This window comes from Myxine glutinosa, chromosome 7, assembly GCF_964187855.1.
Source record: "Myxine glutinosa chromosome 7, kmMyxGlut1.1, whole genome shotgun sequence".
NCBI lineage: Eukaryota > Metazoa > Chordata > Myxini > Myxiniformes > Myxinidae > Myxine > Myxine glutinosa.
In genome coordinates, this window is record NC_136267.1 from 103,693,253 (window position 1) to 103,711,616 (window position 18,364).

At 44.2% G+C, this 18,364-nt stretch overlaps 1 protein-coding gene across 1 annotated transcript in view; it reads right to left on the bottom strand.

The window, feature by feature from the left end:
* LOC137431612 (neuropilin-2-like) overlaps positions 1-18,364 on the bottom strand; it is a 350,182-nt gene that overhangs the window by 70,437 nt on the left and 261,381 nt on the right. The window contains exons 10-11 of the mRNA XM_068123132.2: positions 14,084-14,228; positions 12,386-12,481 (exon numbers count right to left, since the gene is read on the bottom strand). Coding sequence (XP_067979233.2) covers positions 12,386-12,481; positions 14,084-14,228 — 241 coding nt within the window. The remainder of the gene's footprint in view (positions 1-12,385; positions 12,482-14,083; positions 14,229-18,364) is intronic.

The following is an 18,364-nucleotide window of genomic DNA, read 5'->3' on the forward strand; positions in this document are numbered from 1 at the left end:
CACGAAGGGGCTCCTTGTCAGCTCCTCGTCAAGGGCGGAGCCTGGTAAACCCCCCGCACGCACCCAATGAGAAGCAACGTGCCGATTCCACGAGGCGGAACTAACGAGCCGAGGGCGTGTCACTCCCCGCCGGATATACGCGGCCCCGCGCCGGATGTGACGAGAGATGCGCACCCAGCTTGGAGAAGGAAAGCCACCTGCGAGCGCTGAGTCAGATGCGCACCCAGCTTGGAGAAGGAAAGCCATCTGCGAGCGCTGAGTGAGATGCGCCTCAGCTTGGAGAAGGAAAGCCACCTGCGAGCGCTGAGAGAGATGCGCCCCCAGCTTGAGCAGACAAGACGCCATCCGAGCGCTGCGACCTCCCCGCATCTCTGGACCGGACCGAGTCGATTCTGACCTTTGAGCCCAGGTGCACCTGGAGCCATCGCTACCCGCCTGTCCTTTCCATCAATCCCCGTGTGAGTCAGCATTTTGTCCCGTTTATCTGTCGTCTGTTGGGGTTAATATAAGAGTGTGTCTAAGTGCTTGTCTTTCTATGCTGTCCCTCTTGTAGTTGTAATCTAACCTTCCGCCTTAATATAACCTCCTCCGGAGGTCTTGAGAACTGAACCCCTGGTGTCGTATTGTGTCATTATAACCCAGCCGGGTGTCTTCTTTTTCTTATTGAGCCAGCATCGCGCGACTTCGTCAACGTCGAGTATAGTCGGGTAATTTGTGCGGACACGACGGCCATTCCGCTCGGCCCACTTTAACATCAAAGTCGTGTCTGTAACAATATATACTAGCAGAAGTACCCGGCATTGCCGGGCGGGGGAGGAGGAGGGGATGGGGAAGAGGAGGGGGGGGGAATGGGGGGGAGGGGGTAGGGGGAAGGGGGGGGGGAGGAGGAGGGGAGGGGGAAGAGGAGGGGAGGGGAACAGGGGGGAGGGGGGAGGGGATCTCTAGTATCCACTCATCATATGGAGTCGACCTGGTTGCGGTTGGGAGTTACTAATAATGGTATCTGTAATCTGGTTCTCCAACCTAATGAGCGGACAGCATGACGTCATCGCCATGCATGTCCGCATTGCCTGCAAAGCTCCAGAGGAACCATCTAGCAGTGCGTCATTACGGATTATAAATTCAGATACTGTCACAAGTGCATGCAAAACTCACAGTTACCGACCTGGTTTCGCCCTTGTTGGGGCTTCATCAGGGCAACGCAGTGAGGCTTTCCATACACTTGTAACTCTGTGAACCTTTCGGTTTTTATATCAGTCACTATGCCACCCCCATATCATCAGTGGAGAACCGCCAGCAAGGTGTCCCATACAGCTGCTGCTGCACCTTGCTGGGAGCGATAAGCACCGCCTGCCACACGGTAACGTTATCTCTGGTATCCACTCATCATATGCAATCGACCTGTTATCTCTGGTATCCACTCATCATATGCAATCGACCTGGTTGCAGTTGGGAGTTACTAATAATGGTATCTGTAATCTGGTTCTCCAACCTAATGAGCGGACAGCATGACGTCATCGCCATGCATGTCCGCATTGCCTGCAAAGCTCCAGAGGAACCATCTAGCAGTGGTTATCGTGGATACCAGAGATCTAGAGTGGATACCAGATCTAGTGGATCTAGTGGATACCAGTGGATACCAGAGAACCATCTAGAGTGGATACCAGAAATAACGTTACCGTGTGGCAGGCGGTGCTTATCGCTCCCAGCAAGGTGCAGCAGCAGCTGTATGGGACACCTTGCTGGCGGTTCTCCACTGATGATATGGGGGTCGCATAGTGACTGATATATATATATATATATATATATATATATATATATATATATATATATATATATATATATATATATATATATATATATATATATATATATATATATATATATACATATATATATATATATATACATATATATATATATATATATATATATATATATATATATATATATATATATATATATATATATCATAGACACCCTAAATGAAAGGACTGTTGGCACTCATGCTCGGGTCTTGGGTCCTTCGCTGTGAAACAGGCCTGGAATGAATTTAGAAAATATTCTTTTTTCGAAGAATTTAGAAAAAAAATGAATTTAGAAATAGCTATATGTAATTTTTCAAAAAATAGGCCGAATTAAACCCAGTTTTCAATCAAATATTGCTCAGAGATTTCCCCAACATATGTGTTAAAAATTATGACCGATGTATGCATTTTGTAACATTGCTTAAACTCTGCACTGTCTATGGGAATTTTTAGCAATTGTTTTCCCATAGTTCAGATTCATTATAATTTATTGTGTCTCTACAACAGACAATATTGCTATATGAATGTGGTGAGCCAATCTCTTCTTAATTTAATCGGGTTCAACACTTGAGACACATTTTACAATCATGTAACTTATGAAAATTGCAATAACATACAATCAATGATGTTAGGCTAATATGATGATTTTAAGAAATGATTTTGGTCACTTGAAGTCATTGTTTTTCATGTTGAAGCTTCCCCTTGCATTGAAGACAGCCAAGTTGTTCCCGATCACTGACATCGTTGATATGAGCCTTGAGTAACACGATGGCAAGTGTGCGACGAGCCTTTAGGTTTTCAGCCATCGGGGGATCCACAAATGGCATACGTTATATGAGGTATGAGCTACATTTATTCTTGGGTATCGGAAGGGTTGTGAGGAAGTGGATAGCACTGGGAACAAAGAATGCAGTGTCCAATGTGGGAACCCTCAATCCCCCTCTATCCAATTCCTAAATAAATTCATTCGGCACCATGTCATCCTTTGCCTCGTCTTCACCATGTCCATTTTGGTGCTTGTATGCCGGAAATCCATGGATGAAAACAACTTTATGCTTTAAAGTGTCATTGGGGTCGAGGAGGAGCTGCGTATTAGCAATCGTTATGTCTTTCAGGTGCTATATGTCCCTCATGTCTGCTGCTGCTGTGCAGAGGGGACAGCTAGGCTCTGCAATACCCAAGGCAATGATATCCTCTTTTGGTAGTTGTTGTTGTTGTTTAGCCTCGGACAGTTCTCTCGAACAAGCCTGTGGCACGGAGACAGCCGATCGATCTCTCAGGAGCGACCCTGATATCCCCCACATCCAGGATGGTGTACCCCCGCCTTCACAAAGTCAGGGCAACGATAGAGTTAGAGAGAGAGTTAGAGAGAGAGTTAGAGAGAGTTAGAGAGAGTTAGAGTTAGAGTTAGAGTTGGAGTTAGAGAGAGAGTGAGAGTGAGAGTGAGAGTGAGAGAGAGAGAGAGAGAGAGAGAGAGAGAGAGAGAGAGAGAGAGAGAGAGAGAGAGAGAGAAAGAGAGAGAGAGAGAGAGAGAGAGAGAGAGAGAGAAACAGACAGAGACAAGAGGGAAGTGGCCCGTCCACCGGGACCGATTGGCACTCTGACCGTGACCACGCTGCTCTGACGAATCCGTGCAGCAGGGAAGAATGGGGAAGATTTAGCCCCCGACTTGGGTTGGGGGGTGCAACCACCACGACGAGGCATCCCCAATAGTTGTGTTTCAGGAGTTGATGCAACCGCCGTACCTTGGCTGCTGCGAGAACATCTCCAACATCAATGCAGACGTTTCCTCCACAACGCTGTTTGGCTTGCCCAAAAAAACTTTTCCAGGGGGTCTTGTAAGAAGTCTGAAGGGAGGACTTATCTGAGGATAAAATTGAGATGTCATTTATATGAGTTTTGGAGGAATGACCAATGCAGAGTACATCATAAAATACTGCATGACTCACAAATGCATCATCATCTTGTTCAAGTTCATTGTTGACCTCCTGGAATGGAAACCCATTTCTCGAGACATTAACGCAGCTTAACGAAGCTTGGAATTGGAAGTGCAGTGAATCTTGAATCTCTGTTATACAATTTAACTCCTCCATCACCCTGGCCAGATGATTGGTGTTCATGGCTCCATGATTGTTGATAACCTTGAGGACCTCCTCAATCTGAGACCATTTGTGCAGAAGACTGTTCTTTTTGCAGTTTGAAGTTTTCCGTCGAAATCTCATAACCATAAACCATACTTCTCTATCTTCATCATTCATAGGAAAGGTGACTGTACTCTCTTGAAAGAGAGAAAATAGACCACTCTTTTTCCAATGTTGTCCACCATGAACATGGAAAGATCATCTCCATTACACTTTATGCTGAAATCTGAAAAATGTCTGCCAATATCCTCTATAAACTTTTCAAAGGTACAAATCTTACCATTGTTGCCGAGGTGTTTGCTGCAAAGTTGTTCATGAACAGCAGCAGAAGTCATTGTTGTTGGCCGGGGGGAGGTAATCAACTGCTTCATGCATGACTTTGGCACTCCCGTGAAAACTGTCAGAGGTCCCTCAGGTCACTTTCCTCCTCTTCCTGGGACCCATTTGCAGTCAAATTGTGATGCACAGACAAAGTGTTCATCTCGCTCATTCAGACTGCCTGTATGTACTATTGGACATCACGTAAATTCATACGGCACGTTCCACTTCATCAGCAGGGAAACGTTCTACTATGTTGTATGGCTTTCCTCTGTATTTCCCACGACAGCCAGATGCTGCACAACATTTAGGCCTATCTCCACGATATACTAAGCAATTAACTTTACTTGATATCTGAAAAGAAAGAAAAAAATAATAGTTGTAATATGTTGCCTGGTTTGTGCGTGAAATGTAAATATTATTCAATTACCGTGTAATTTTTCATTAATTTTATATTAATTGACAAGAGGCACGTGCGATTTGGTCTCTTCCGAAGACAGAAGCCTCTTTCGGAAGATTGCTTTGCGCCGAACAGGCAGCAGAGAAGCAAGATGGCGGCCAAACATGTATTACTCGCACTCATGATGGAAGAATTAGACAAAGATGACACTACATCACAAGTTGATGCAAATATCCAGATTGTGTTTTCACTTGCAAGTTTTGCTGCGTAAGTATAACCTCTTCTCTTCTGCCTCTTCCACCTCTTCTTCCTCTTCCTCTTCTAACCGCCTCTTCTGCTGGATAACGGAAGAGGCAGAAGAGCTTCCGAGAAGAGAAGAGTCCAAATCGAATGACCGGAAGAGTCTTCCGGAAGTCTCTTCCTCTTCCAGAAGTGCAAATCGCACGCGCCTAAGGAGTTGACTATATTAGTTGCTGCTTCTGCATGTAAATTAATGCATCAATAAAATGATATATGGTACCAAAATCATAATTCTGGACTCAATATTTTCTGAATAAACACTTATTGAAGTATAAACAAGACTGAAAGTCGAACAGCAGCATAGCCGGGCTTGTAAAACATGATAAACCACAAACACATGTTATTAGCTTTTTTTAACAGTCGCTAATGCCGTTTATAACATTAAACAAAGAAAGTTGGAGGAATCCAGACATCCATGAGGTAAGTTTTACTTACAGAACTGAGGATCTACTGTAATCTAGATTATACCCACAAGGGTTGGGTACGTTCCGTTTTGTTGGAAGAGATGTAACGCCGATGCATTCGATATTTGATGGTCATTTTAACAATCGGTTTGTTTGTGTTTCACACTGAATTAAAAACATAAAGGTAGAGCATGGCGATTGTGATATATGACAGGTTCGATTATATGTTTGGCATGAATGGCATAGGAATCAAAATGGCGGTGTGTGGAGAGTCAGCCGCCTACCGCCATAATGACATCAGACGTAATCACATCACCCTGTCATGTGATCAGATCCTCAGCTCTGATTGGTATATGTTTGAGGGGACATGCATACATACATACATACATACATACATACATACATACAGACGGACAAACACTGTTCTAGACGGCTTTGCCCTGTGGGCTACACTGTAAAAAAGCATGGATAATACAGAGTGTAAGCAATATCACAAAATGCTTGGTACACGTTGGCCGATGGTCATCGCAAATCTTACACACATATTATGGAGATGTCTTAGCTATGCTTGAGTGAAAATTGGGTTTAATTCTGTGTGTTTCGGTTGACAAATTACATGGCTTGATGGAAAGTCATTACCAGGCCAGTTTCACAACATAGGGCACAAGTTCCAGACCCTATGCGTAAGTGTCTACAGTCCTATGGTTTATATGGTTGCTACACTGTTACTAACTATTGCTAGCAAAATTGACACCCAGTTTGACCTCAATCTGAATGATGGCGCAATCATTAATGTATCACCCTACAGCCTACATGCAAAACACCAGGATGATAGTTTATAGTCTGGCTAAGGTTCAGAACCAAATATGGTTCAAAAGGGAGGACACAAGATGGATACAGCCACGAACTCTCAATCACAGAAGTGGAAGGAAAATCTGAAAACTGAGTGTTACGTGGTCCCCTCGGTGAATACCTGGTCTCGGTGACCCCCGGACCGTGAGGAACTCCGCCAGCAAGCTGTATTATATATGCGCTTTCGCCACGCAATCCATATGAATTTCACCCAGGAGACAACTGATGTTCAAGGATATATTTCCAATGGTAATGATACCATACAATTTCAATGACCCAACCACGGAGATTTTCCCCGAGCAATCAACAATACACAACCATCAACAATATTTCAATGACACAACCACGGAGATTTTTCCCGAGCAATCAACAATACACTACCATCAACAATTCCCCAGCCACAATCGATTCCCTATGAGTAAGATGGCCATCTTATACATGTGTGTCCCGGTGAGTACTCACAACACCCTTTTGGTCTCGGTCCCGCACAATGTCTCTGGGCCCCTCCTGACCAAGATGATGGTCGCCGTCGCCGCTCTGGGGCGGTTGAACGAACCCCGGGTGGACGTTTTTCCCCCGGGCAGGTATCGTACCAGGCACCGAGGCTGCAGCCCCTCGTGGCCACGCGAAGCGGATACGGTAGAGCAAGCCAAACCCCACGCCGCTTGCAAGGCGCGTTAGGCCCCAACGTGCGACCCGCACGCGTCTGTTTGGACGGTGCCGCGAACGAGGCCAGACGCGGGTTCGATGCACGGCCCCACGTCAACTTGACGTCTCCACCGGGCAGGTACACGTTCCGGTAATTCCTCTCGCCAGCCAGGCTTCGGAACGCCGCTGTTCCACGCAGCGCAAGGTCGATCCCACCTTTTCTCGGAGCGGGGCGAGCAAGAATAATACTCGTCCTTTTTCCTCGTGTCTTTTTCTCTCCCGTTTCCGGTCACTTCCGTTTCCGGCCACTCCCTCAGAAGGGCTCCTGACCCTCCAACCACAACAACTACACAACAACTTAATATACTACACACGGATAAGCAAAGACCTGAATGGTAATTCACATACATTCACATAAATATGTAACACTCCCCCCCTTCAAGAAAGAAAGTTTGAACCCAGCGAAAACTTTCTTTGCCGGCCAATTTGGAGAAACAAACCAGATAACTCAACCCCCCCCACATTATCCGTTCCCCCCGGGCACAGTTATCACTTAAAAATAAAGCAACCAAAATTTCACCACAACCCCTCCAGATTACTCCCTCTGGACTAAGTACCAACAACGACATTGTCCCTGCCAAATCAAACTCCATCTCATGACCCTCTGACTTTGACCGTCAGTTTCTTGGGAATGAAGGTTAAGGGGTTGATCAAAGATCCAAAGTTAAGCAACTCGATAGCACTTTTTCCGGGAGGCCAAGCCGAGTATTCACTACATGGATGCCTTTAGGAACGCGGAGTTCACGGTTAGTCCGTGCAGGAAAGTTCTCTACATGGGCGCCTTGAGGAACGTGGAGTTCACGGTTAGTCCGTGCATGAAAGTTCACTACATGGACGCCTTTAGGAACGGCGTTCACGGTTAATTCATGTAGGAATCTTGGCTCGGCGGCTCTGCCGCCTTCAGTGCTTCAACTTCTCAGAACTTCCCTAATACTTAGGGTGGGACCACTGGTCCCTGTAGTCCCATGAATAGCGGTCTCCTTCTCGGCCACTACCAAAACTACCGCCCAGTTGTCCTCTCCTGTAGACCTCTCGACGCCTACGAAATGCCTTCCCTACTGTTATGGTCCGACCCTCCAAATCCTTGCCATTCCAATTCTTCTCTGCCTCTCTGGCGTCTTTTGTGCTGGCAAACGTGACAAAGCCGAACCCTCTTGACTGTTGCGTTTGCCAGTCTCTTAGCAACCGCACTTCCACCAGCGGCCCATATCTGTTGAAGACAGAGGTCAGAACTTCTTCCTCTGTTTTGAAGTTCAGTCCCCCTACAAATAACTTGGCACTTTTGTCGCCATCCCGAGCTGGTGTGGTGTTATTTTCCCTGCTGGGCTCTTTACCAACCCTCAGGTTACCATAAACTTGACCCCCGGCCAAATCATTCCCGATAACCACAGATACACCCTCTACAGGAAGCGTGGCTTGTAAACCGACGGTGACCGGTCCTGACACCAAATCGGACTCCAACTGGATGACCTGAAGGGGAGCACTAACACCACCCCCGATCCCCTGTAAACGAACACTATCCCCCGTTGCCGTCTCCTCGGACCATGGCAAAATGCCTTCAAGCATTAAAGATTGATGGGCCCCTGTGTCCCTCAATATCCTAACCGGTCTCCGGTTAGTCGAGGCTCCAACCAGTGACACAAACCCCTCTGAAATAAATGGTTGGTAACCCTTTTGATGGCGATTTCTTACGCTAGCCATCGCATTCGAAGTTGTAATAGTCGGACTCCGCTCTGGGTTGTCCCTTTTCATGAGGTAACAACTGGACATCAAGTGTCCAGGTTTCTTGCAAAACGCGCAAGTAGGCCCGGAGGAAAAACTCGGGGTCTGCCTCGGGCCCCCCGAACTATAAGTTTGTCTTGGGCCCGCATCCCTCTGATTTCGAACCGGTGGGGTATCATAGTTGTCCCCATAATCATCTCGAGGCCGCCGCCATGTATGGTCGTTCTCCGCACCTGCTGTTCCCCACCTCCCCTGCGGAGATCTAGGCGAGGAGTTAGGTTCGTGGACCCCTATTCGGTGGGTTAAGGCATAATCATCTGCCATGGTGGCTGCGTCCCACAACTTTGGTACCTTCTTTTCCTGCAGGTACACTTTGATGTCCTCGTGGACACACTGCTGGAATTCCTCCACCAGGATCAAGTCCCGCAATGTCTCGAAGTCTTTCCCGACTCCTTTTGACTCACACCACCGATCAAACATGTTTTCTTTCACTCTGGCAAACTCCACATGGGTCTCACTCTCCCTCTTCCTGGCATTCCTGAATTTTTGCCTGTAAGCTTCCGGAACCAACTCATAGGCCTTGAGGATGTGCTTCTTCAGTACCTCATAATCTGCACATTGGTCCATTGGTAGCGCCGAATAAATTTCCTGAGCTTTCCCCACCAGCACACTTTGCACGAGTATGGTCCAGGCCTCCTCCGGCCAGTTTAATTGTCGAGCCACTTTCTCAAAGTGTGGGAAAAATTTCGCGACTTCTTTTTCACTGAACGGTGGAACCAGCCTCACATGTCTGCCCACATCCCAGGTTTTCTGGTTAGGTGTCGACCCCGTCAGCAAGGGTGGTGCCTCTCCCCGTTCTCTCATTAACTCCAGCTCCTTGAATTTGATTTCTTGCTGAAGCTCCATGTCACGTTCCTTTAATTCCCTTTCCGCTTTTCTCTCCTCTGCTTCGAGTTCCCTTGCAGCTCTCCTCTCCTCTGCTTCTGCTTTCCTTTCCTCTGTTTTCATCCTTTCCTGGAGTTCTCGTTCCACTCTCCTTTCCTCTGCTCTTTCCTTTTCTGCTTTCCTTTCTTCTTCTGCTCTTTCCTTTTCTGCTTTCCTTTCTTCTTCTGCTCTTTCCTTTTCTGCTTTCCTTTCTTCTTCTTTAATCCGTTCCTGGCTCCGTAATTGCAACTCCAGTTTCCGGAGCTTAACATCTTCTGGTTCTTCGGGTAGCCACTCCCAGGCTAACTCGTCCCATGTTCCTAATCCCACCATAGATTGTATCACCGTGGCCTGCAACTCTGCCTTCCTCAAATTAGTTCGGACCTCCAAGTTAAAATGTTTGGCCAATTTCAAGAGGTCCGACTTTAGCAACGCTCGGAACTGTGCCTCACTCGGGGTTACCCCAAAGTTCTGTGCCACAAACGCCATGGTGCCTATCGTTAACACCTGTTAACCTCCACCCAAGACTTTACCCCAATTTCTCAAAAAAATTTTTACCAATTAATAATTAATTAATAAATTTTAATTAATAAAAAAAATTATTATTTTATTATTTTACACAATTTTAAATCCCGGACGTAGACCCAATTGCGAAACCGCAAATCGTAATTTGGACGAGCCCCCAATTCTGTTACGTGGTCCCCTCGGTGAATACCTGGTCTCGGTGACCCCCGGACCGTGAGAGGAACTCCGCCAGCAAGCTGTATTATATATGCGCTTTCGCCACGCAATCCATATGAATTTCACCCAGGAGACAACTGATGTTCAAGGATATATTTCCAATGGTAATGATACCATACAATTTCAATGACCCAACCACGGAGATTTTCCCCGAGCAATCAACAATACACAACCATCAACAATATTTCAATGACACAACCACGGAGATTTTTCCCGAGCAATCAACAATACACTACCATCAACAATTCCCCAGCCACAATCGATTCCCTATGAGTAAGATGGCCATCTTATACATGTGTGTCCCGGTGAGTACTCACGACACCCTTTTGGTCTCGGTCCCGCACAATGTCTCTGGGCCCCTCCTGACCAAGATGATGGTCGCCGTCGCCGCTCTCGGGCGGTTGAACGAACCCCGGGTGGACGTTTTTCCCCCGGGCAGGTATCGTACCAGGCACCGAGGCTGCAGCCCCTCGTGGCCACGCGAAGCGGATACGGTAGAGCAAGCCAAACCCCACGCCGCTTGCAAGGCGCGTTAGGCCCCAACGTGCGACCCGCACGCGTCTGTTTGGACGGTGCCGCGAACGAGGCCAGACGCGGGTTCGATGCACGGCCCCACGTCAACTTGACGTCTCCACCGGGCAGGTACACGTTCCGGTAATTCCTCTCGCCAGCCAGGCTTCGGAACGCCGCTGTTCCACGCAGCGCAAGGTCGATCCCACCTTTTCTCGGAGCGGGGCGAGCAAGAATAATACTCGTCCTTTTTCCTCGTGTCTTTTTCTCTCCCGTTTCCGGTCACTTCCGTTTCCGGCCACTCCCTCAGAAGGGCTCCTGACCCTCCAACCACAACAACTACACAACAACTTAATATACTACACACGGATAAGCAAAGACCTGAATGGTAATTCACATACATTCACATAAATATGTAACACTGAGCGTAGCCCAAACTACAGCGTAGCCCAAACTGAAAATCTGAGCTGGAAAGAGGTGGGCTTGAGGACGTTAATGGGGGTAGAAAAAAAAATGGTGATTGCAGATGGAAGATGACCTGAGATGGTGGTGAACAGTTGTCTTTAAACCCTGGAAGGAAGATTGAGATTGAAGAGAATGTGGAGGTTGGTTTCACAGGCAGGAAAAAAAGAAGAATGGATGAGTGGAGGTGAGCAGTGCTTCTGGAGTCTCACCTAAAAGGGTTACTGGTGGACTGCGTGCACCCTGCAGAAACCTGGGAGGAACGGAGCACAGAAAGGACAGATGGTACAACACCAGAAAGAAGGCGGTAATACAGTAGCTGGAGACTACCGACCTGTCTGTGATGTGAAAGTGACAGATCCAAAGACTCAGCTTAATCGCAGGAGATTCCAATGATTTTGAAGGCCTTAGTTTCCACTGCATGAAGCTGAGAAAGCTGAGCAAATTTCAGGTGTGCCAAGGAAAGTCTGCTTGTCTGCCATGCCCAGTTGGTTCCTCACTTTGGAGGTCAACTTAGATATATGGTTTGCTCAAGAAAGATCATAGCTGGTTGTGAGGCCCAATGGTTTGAGTGACTGAACTTATTCAAGAGGATTGCTAACAAGAGGGAGAGTTGCTTTGCAATACATGTCCCATCCTGGTCCCAATGAATGTTCTTGTTCCAGGGACTCAGCAATTGTGAGTCATATTCAGTAGGACAAATTGTTTTAAGTCCCGTATATAAAGCTACAGAATGAGGTGCAGTTTCTGTAACTTATCATTATAAAACCATTTACCAAGTTTCAGTTCGATATGTTAACGGGTCAGGGGAAAAAGTCTGGAAAACAACAGGAGGGATGGAGAGACAGACAGACAGACAGATAGACAGACATAGCAAACCCCTCCGGTGACATCTTCCCTTGTGGATACTGTCATCGGCCTTGAATAATCACCTATTTCAGCAGATTATTTTGTTTTATATCGTTATAAAGTTATAAATACCAATAAGAACACCAAAGTAAAATGTTGATGGAAAATTACAAACAATTCAACAGGTTGCAGTGAAAAATGAATGATACCAGTCCGTCTTTGTACATTTGCTTTGGACAGCCTCACCTCCAGGCTCTGTTGAAGATTCATTGGAGCAGTCTTCTGGAGAGACGCTACATTCCCGTTCACCATAAGTTTTCAGTGTTGGGGGTTCTTCTGTTTCTAGTGTAGATTGAACAAGACAAATGCTCAGAATGAATAATTTACATGGCTGTACTATTCAGCTGTTTGGATGGAAAGTGTGGTGGAGGAAAGGGATGAGTCAAAGTCATAATAATGATCAGCAACAGTCACCGAATACATAATTCAGGACAACACTGTTTTATACTATGACTACTACTACTACTGGCACTACTACTACCACTACTAATTACTTTACCTGTCCATCAGTACCATCCTTTTGTGGAAGATTCTGTGTTATAGTATATACTGAAAAGTAGGAGTGAAAAATGTACATGAAAAATTATGCCGGTGTGATAATGGACCCAAACAGGTGTACAGACTCATGATTGTCAGCATATAGCCATAAGGTGGGTACCCGACTTAAGAACGTCGGACGATAAACACCCAGATTTACGAACGAACCCCCATAGTATATTATTATTTTCTTATGTCTGAGATATGAACATTCACTCATACTTACGAACCAAGCATAGTGGGTGGAGCAAGTCGGGACTCGTTGGTTTGGCAGATCGTAAATCTTTCTTCTGTGAGATGTAAGGAGTCTGAGCATTGCATGGTCTACACGCAGTGGTTCTTATAACCATTTTCTCAACAGTGAAGGCAAGGGTCAGCGATAAATGACCGCAGACCGCTAATTGGGAACCACGTAATTAATGGTCTTTACTGTCGATACTTCAGCACGTCATAATCTCTACAAACGTTTTTCAGTAATATTTATATATTATTTATAATTGCCGAGTTTAGGAAATTTCTGAGTTTAGCTACTTTGGGAAATTGCCGAGTTTAGCTGCCTCTGATGTCACCCACCTTTGAGTATACATTAAGGGTCTGATGGAATGACTTGAAAACTCATCGTTCTACTCATTTCCGGTTAAAAAGAAAAAAAGGAATCTTGCACTGCCACGCCGTGTGCCGTCATGGCTCCTCGGAATGGATCAAACCTTCGGCCTGGTGGGAGGCTCAGAGCGGGTTCTTCGCTCGTGTAGAAAAAATATATACACGGAAAGTATTTATTACTTTCATTAACAGTGATTTTAAATTTCATTAACAATTAACAGTTTGAAGAGATATTATTTACTTTCTTTATATCATTTACTTAATACAAATGTACAATATTTCAGCTTAATTATGTGTTAAATAGGCTTTCTTGGCTTGGTTGTGGAACCGAACCACCATTAATAACACAGAGTCCATGGGAAATTGAGTTCCGACTTATGAACGTCCAACTTACGAACGATTGTTCGGAACATAACCCGTTAGTAAGTCTGAGACCCACTGGATAGGTAATACAGTCTTTCATCCCGAATATGACGCCATGATGATCCGACCTATAAAGTGAAAATTAGTTAAGGGCCAAAATATGCGATGATAAAAATTCCAATATCTCATTTATTGAATTTCCAAAATTCTGGCAGCTATCATACCTTAATTTGCATCCAACATTGGGGTGGCATATTTTATGAATTTTTCTGCTGGTTGAGGTATGACTATTTCTTTGCTCAATGAAACACTATAAAACTTGGTACAGGTATTACAGTTTTGTCATGTATAAATGTAAGAGACATCCTGTGAGTTTCTCACCAAGCATGTCACAGCCGAGCAGCTCCATGCGGATGCCCATCCCACCAGGTGGTCTGCGCAGAGGGTACAGTTTGACGAATTGTACCATCACCGGCTCAAACTTGCGCATCTCAGGTGTATCATAGTTACTGTTGCCATCAAATACCTGCAAAACAAAACAGGAAAAATGAGGTATGTCATCTCAAAATCGATGAGACAAAGAAGATTATTTAATCATTGTAATTAATTAGTGTTTTTATCGTGTTTTTTATTTCCTCCCTATTGTAAAGAGAGTATGCTTCCATGCAGTGTCAAGCATATAAAGTCACCAAATCCCAGTCCATGGTACTGTTGGTGTAAAAACATCAAGTTTTTAAAATCACGTCATAAGATATGTTTGCCATCTCCGCTCACCCATACACTATAGCTGATCCAAAGTGCAGAACGAAAGGCTATGCAGATAGTTTTATGTGTTTTATGTTCACTACCTGTAACATGCTTCCCATCATTCTACTTTTTACTCTGCTTTAAGAGGAATGTCAATTCATACTTCCTACATCTTTTTTTTTTTTTTTTTGAGGTTTAATCATCATCTTTAATCACGTTTATATGTTTAAACATGATGAACATGTTTAAACATCTTTGAGGTTTAATCGCATTTTACCCGACCTCTGCTACTTCCGGTATCTTGGATGTTTTCTTGTTATTTTTTTTGTTTATTTATTTTTATTTTGTTTTGCTTTATCCTTATATTTTTCGAACTTTCTCTTAGCCCCTTACCTAGAATAACCCCTTACCTTACCTTAGCCCCTTACCTTACCTTAAAGACCATGAGTGGCTATATGCCTTGTCTGGAACGATATCCATAAAAATAAAAATAAATCAAACTGATCAAGCAAATTCTAACTATTTTCCTCGTTTGTTTGCATAATCATAAACAACTCATTGTTTATCTGGACCATTGTTAAATGAACAAATAAAATAAAAAAGACTTGATTTATTTGTTTCAGAATTTGGGACCAAATGCATTTCCTATTCTTTAAATCTTAACATATTGCAAAATATGACATTTGCTTTAACAAAATTGTTTGCTGCCAATTAAATTTCTCAATTCTGGAGGAGTTGAGCGATATAAAAATAATGATAGACATTACATACATACAGTATTATGTTCAAAAAATTTGGTGTAAGTCGTTAAAAAGACAACAAAAAGATTACTTGGAAAACCCTCATCAATTGAAAATGTATCTTATTGTGACCATAATATTTTCCTTCGAATACCTGCTCCATCCAACCCCATTTGCAGCTTTCCCACCTTCCTACACAACGTCCAATCTCTAAAAAGGATCTCTCACGTAAAAATACCTGATAATATGCTTTAGGAAATCACAAACAGATTTGCCTCACAAAAAAAAAAAGAAAATACCAATTAGGGATTAACCCACAGCCTGGTGGCTATTGCATTAGTGTTGAGGAGGAAAAATTCGAAATTGAGTTTCTTACAAATGAGCAGTATTAGGGAGTTACAAAAAGCGCATTACTAAAATCACACCATACAAGCCAGTGACTTTAATCTGGTGTGATTATTTTTGTTACGACCTGTAATCTGATTACAGATACTCTAATTTTTAATAGGGCTTATTCTGAGAATACACCTGATAAGGTGAAACAATCCAGAAATCCAGAAAGCACATACAGAGCAAAAAACACCAGTGCATATAAAAAACGAGAACGACACAAAGTAGAGAGCATCCCTCCGCCAGGCTGAACAGTTTAGGTTTTGTATCCCACTGAAAGGTCAGATCTGCATCCAGACTTTGTCCAAAATCGAATCGGCTTGTTCTTGTCACCTACCCAATTCATCCACCAAGATTTGTCATAATCTGTCCACAACTTTTTGAAATATTTTGCTATAGGTCGTTTTTGGCCCCATCTCTCAATTGTGAAGAATCACTTTAAAAGTTCTAGTATCCTGATCTGGGAATCTAATCGATTCATCCTGGTCACACACACAACTTGTCCACCATGTTTCGTCTGAATCCATCTGTATTGTTTTGAGATATATTGCTCACAAATAGACAAGCAAACTACGAGACAAACAGGGGTGAATACATAAGCTCCGTCCACCTTAGGTGGCAGAGTTAAACATTCACAGAAGAAAAAAATTCATACAAAAGAAAAAACAATCGCACTCATGAAGCCCAACAGATGACAAACATCAAGTTATCGCTACTAAATTATCAGGTTGTTTTTTTTTGGGTTTTTTTTTTACAGGATCTAAGGCTCGTAGTGGAGCTTGCACATACACATCTCACACACATACAGACGAATACACCAGACACAACACAGGACTGTTCGATGAGACAAACACAGCCACTGAGTTTAGGGGAAGTGCCGTCACCTCCTGGGAAACTCTGGGTACCAGCGACGCCACAACAATGGCACTCCACGGGACATTTCCTAAGGAGGTATTTCTCCCTCCCAATGCATGCCAACCTATGGGGATTGTCCGCCATGCTCTTATCCTTTTAAATGCTGAACGTCAAGTGAGAAAGTGGCACCTACCATTGTTAAAGTCTTTGGAATGATTTGGCCGGGGTTTACACCGCCCACCTCCCAGACTTGGAGCAGGTGCTCTAATCATTAATGCTGTTAAAAAGTTCACCTATCTTGATTGGTGAAGAGATTACATCTCCCATCATAAAAGCCAACTCAGCCTTATGTCACCTGGATGAGTCTATATGGAAGCAGAATAGAGTTAAACTCATGACAAAACGAGATGGTATTCATAGAATACTTACCCTGTGCAGTTGACTAGATGCGAGCCAACTCTTCTGTTTTTTTAAAGGGTTTTTAAGTTAGATCCAATATGCCTGATAGATCATGTGACCGATGACGTCATACATTTACATTCTCCAATATAATTGTTGTGTAGAACACGCTCAAGAAATTTCAAACTAAGCGTTGTACTTGTTGAATTATGATGTCATAATGAAGGCACCAATGACGTCATCATTAACAACACATTCCCCATGCGGAGTTCCTTATAATAAGCCACATTTCAATTTTTTTCCATGGAGAAGTTTCGGAGATATCGGAGTCCAAGTTTTTTCGGTTTCTCAAAGATGGTGCGCATGCCATGTAACCTAGATATAATAGATATCAATAAAAAATTCTAAACGAGTAGACGCATATTATGGTGAACATGCCATGTCAATGAGAAAATAATTAAATGACTTTAAATAATATGGCGTCTGTAGCATGTGATCTATGACGTCATATTATCACTAAAAATTTTAACATGAGTAGACACATACTATGGTGAAAATTTCGTGTCAATCGGACCAAAGGCTGCCGAGAAAATGATTTTTAAAAATGCAGACACGTATGTACGTACAGTGCATTGAGAAAGTATTGAGACCCCTTCACTTTTTTCACATTTTGTTATGTTGCAGCCTTATGCGGAAATCGTTTAAATTCATTTTTTCCCTCATCAATCTACACTCAATACCCCATAATGACAAAGTGAAAACAGGATTTTAGAAAGTTTTGCAAATTTATTAAAAAGAAAAAACTGAAATATCACATTGACATAAGTATTCAGACCCTTAACTCAGTACTTAGTTGAAGCACCTTTGGCAGCGATTACAGCCTCGAGTCTTCTTGGGTATGACGCGACAAGCTTTGCACACCTGGATTTGGGGATTTTGTGCCATTCTTCTCTGCAGATCCTCTCAAGCTCTGTCAGGCTGGATGGGGACCGTCGGTGGAGAACCATTTTCAGGGCTCTCCAGAGATGTTCGATTGGGTTCAAGTCAGGGCTCTGGCTGGGCCACTCAAGGACCTTCACAGAGCTGTCCCTAAGCCACTCCTGCGTTGTCTTGGCTGTGTGCTTAGGGTCATTGTCCTGTTGGAAGGTGAACCTCCGACCCAGTCTAAGGTCCTGAGCACTCTGTTTCAGGTTTTCATTGAGGATATCTCTGTACTTTGCTCCGTTCATTGTTCCCTCAACCCTGGCCAGTCCCCCAATCCCTGCTGCTGAAAAACACTCCCACAGCATGATGCTACCACCACCATGCTTCACCGTTGGGATGGTATTGGGCAGGTGATGAGCAGTGCCTGGTTTCCTCCAGACATGACGCTTAGAATTGAGGCCAAACAGTTCAATCTTGGTTTCATCAGACCACAGAATCTTATTTCTCACAGTCTGAGAGTCCTTTAGGTGCTTTTTTGCAACCTCCAAGTGGGCTTTCATGTGTCTTTCACTGAGGAGAGGCTTCCGTCTGGCCACTCTGCCATAAA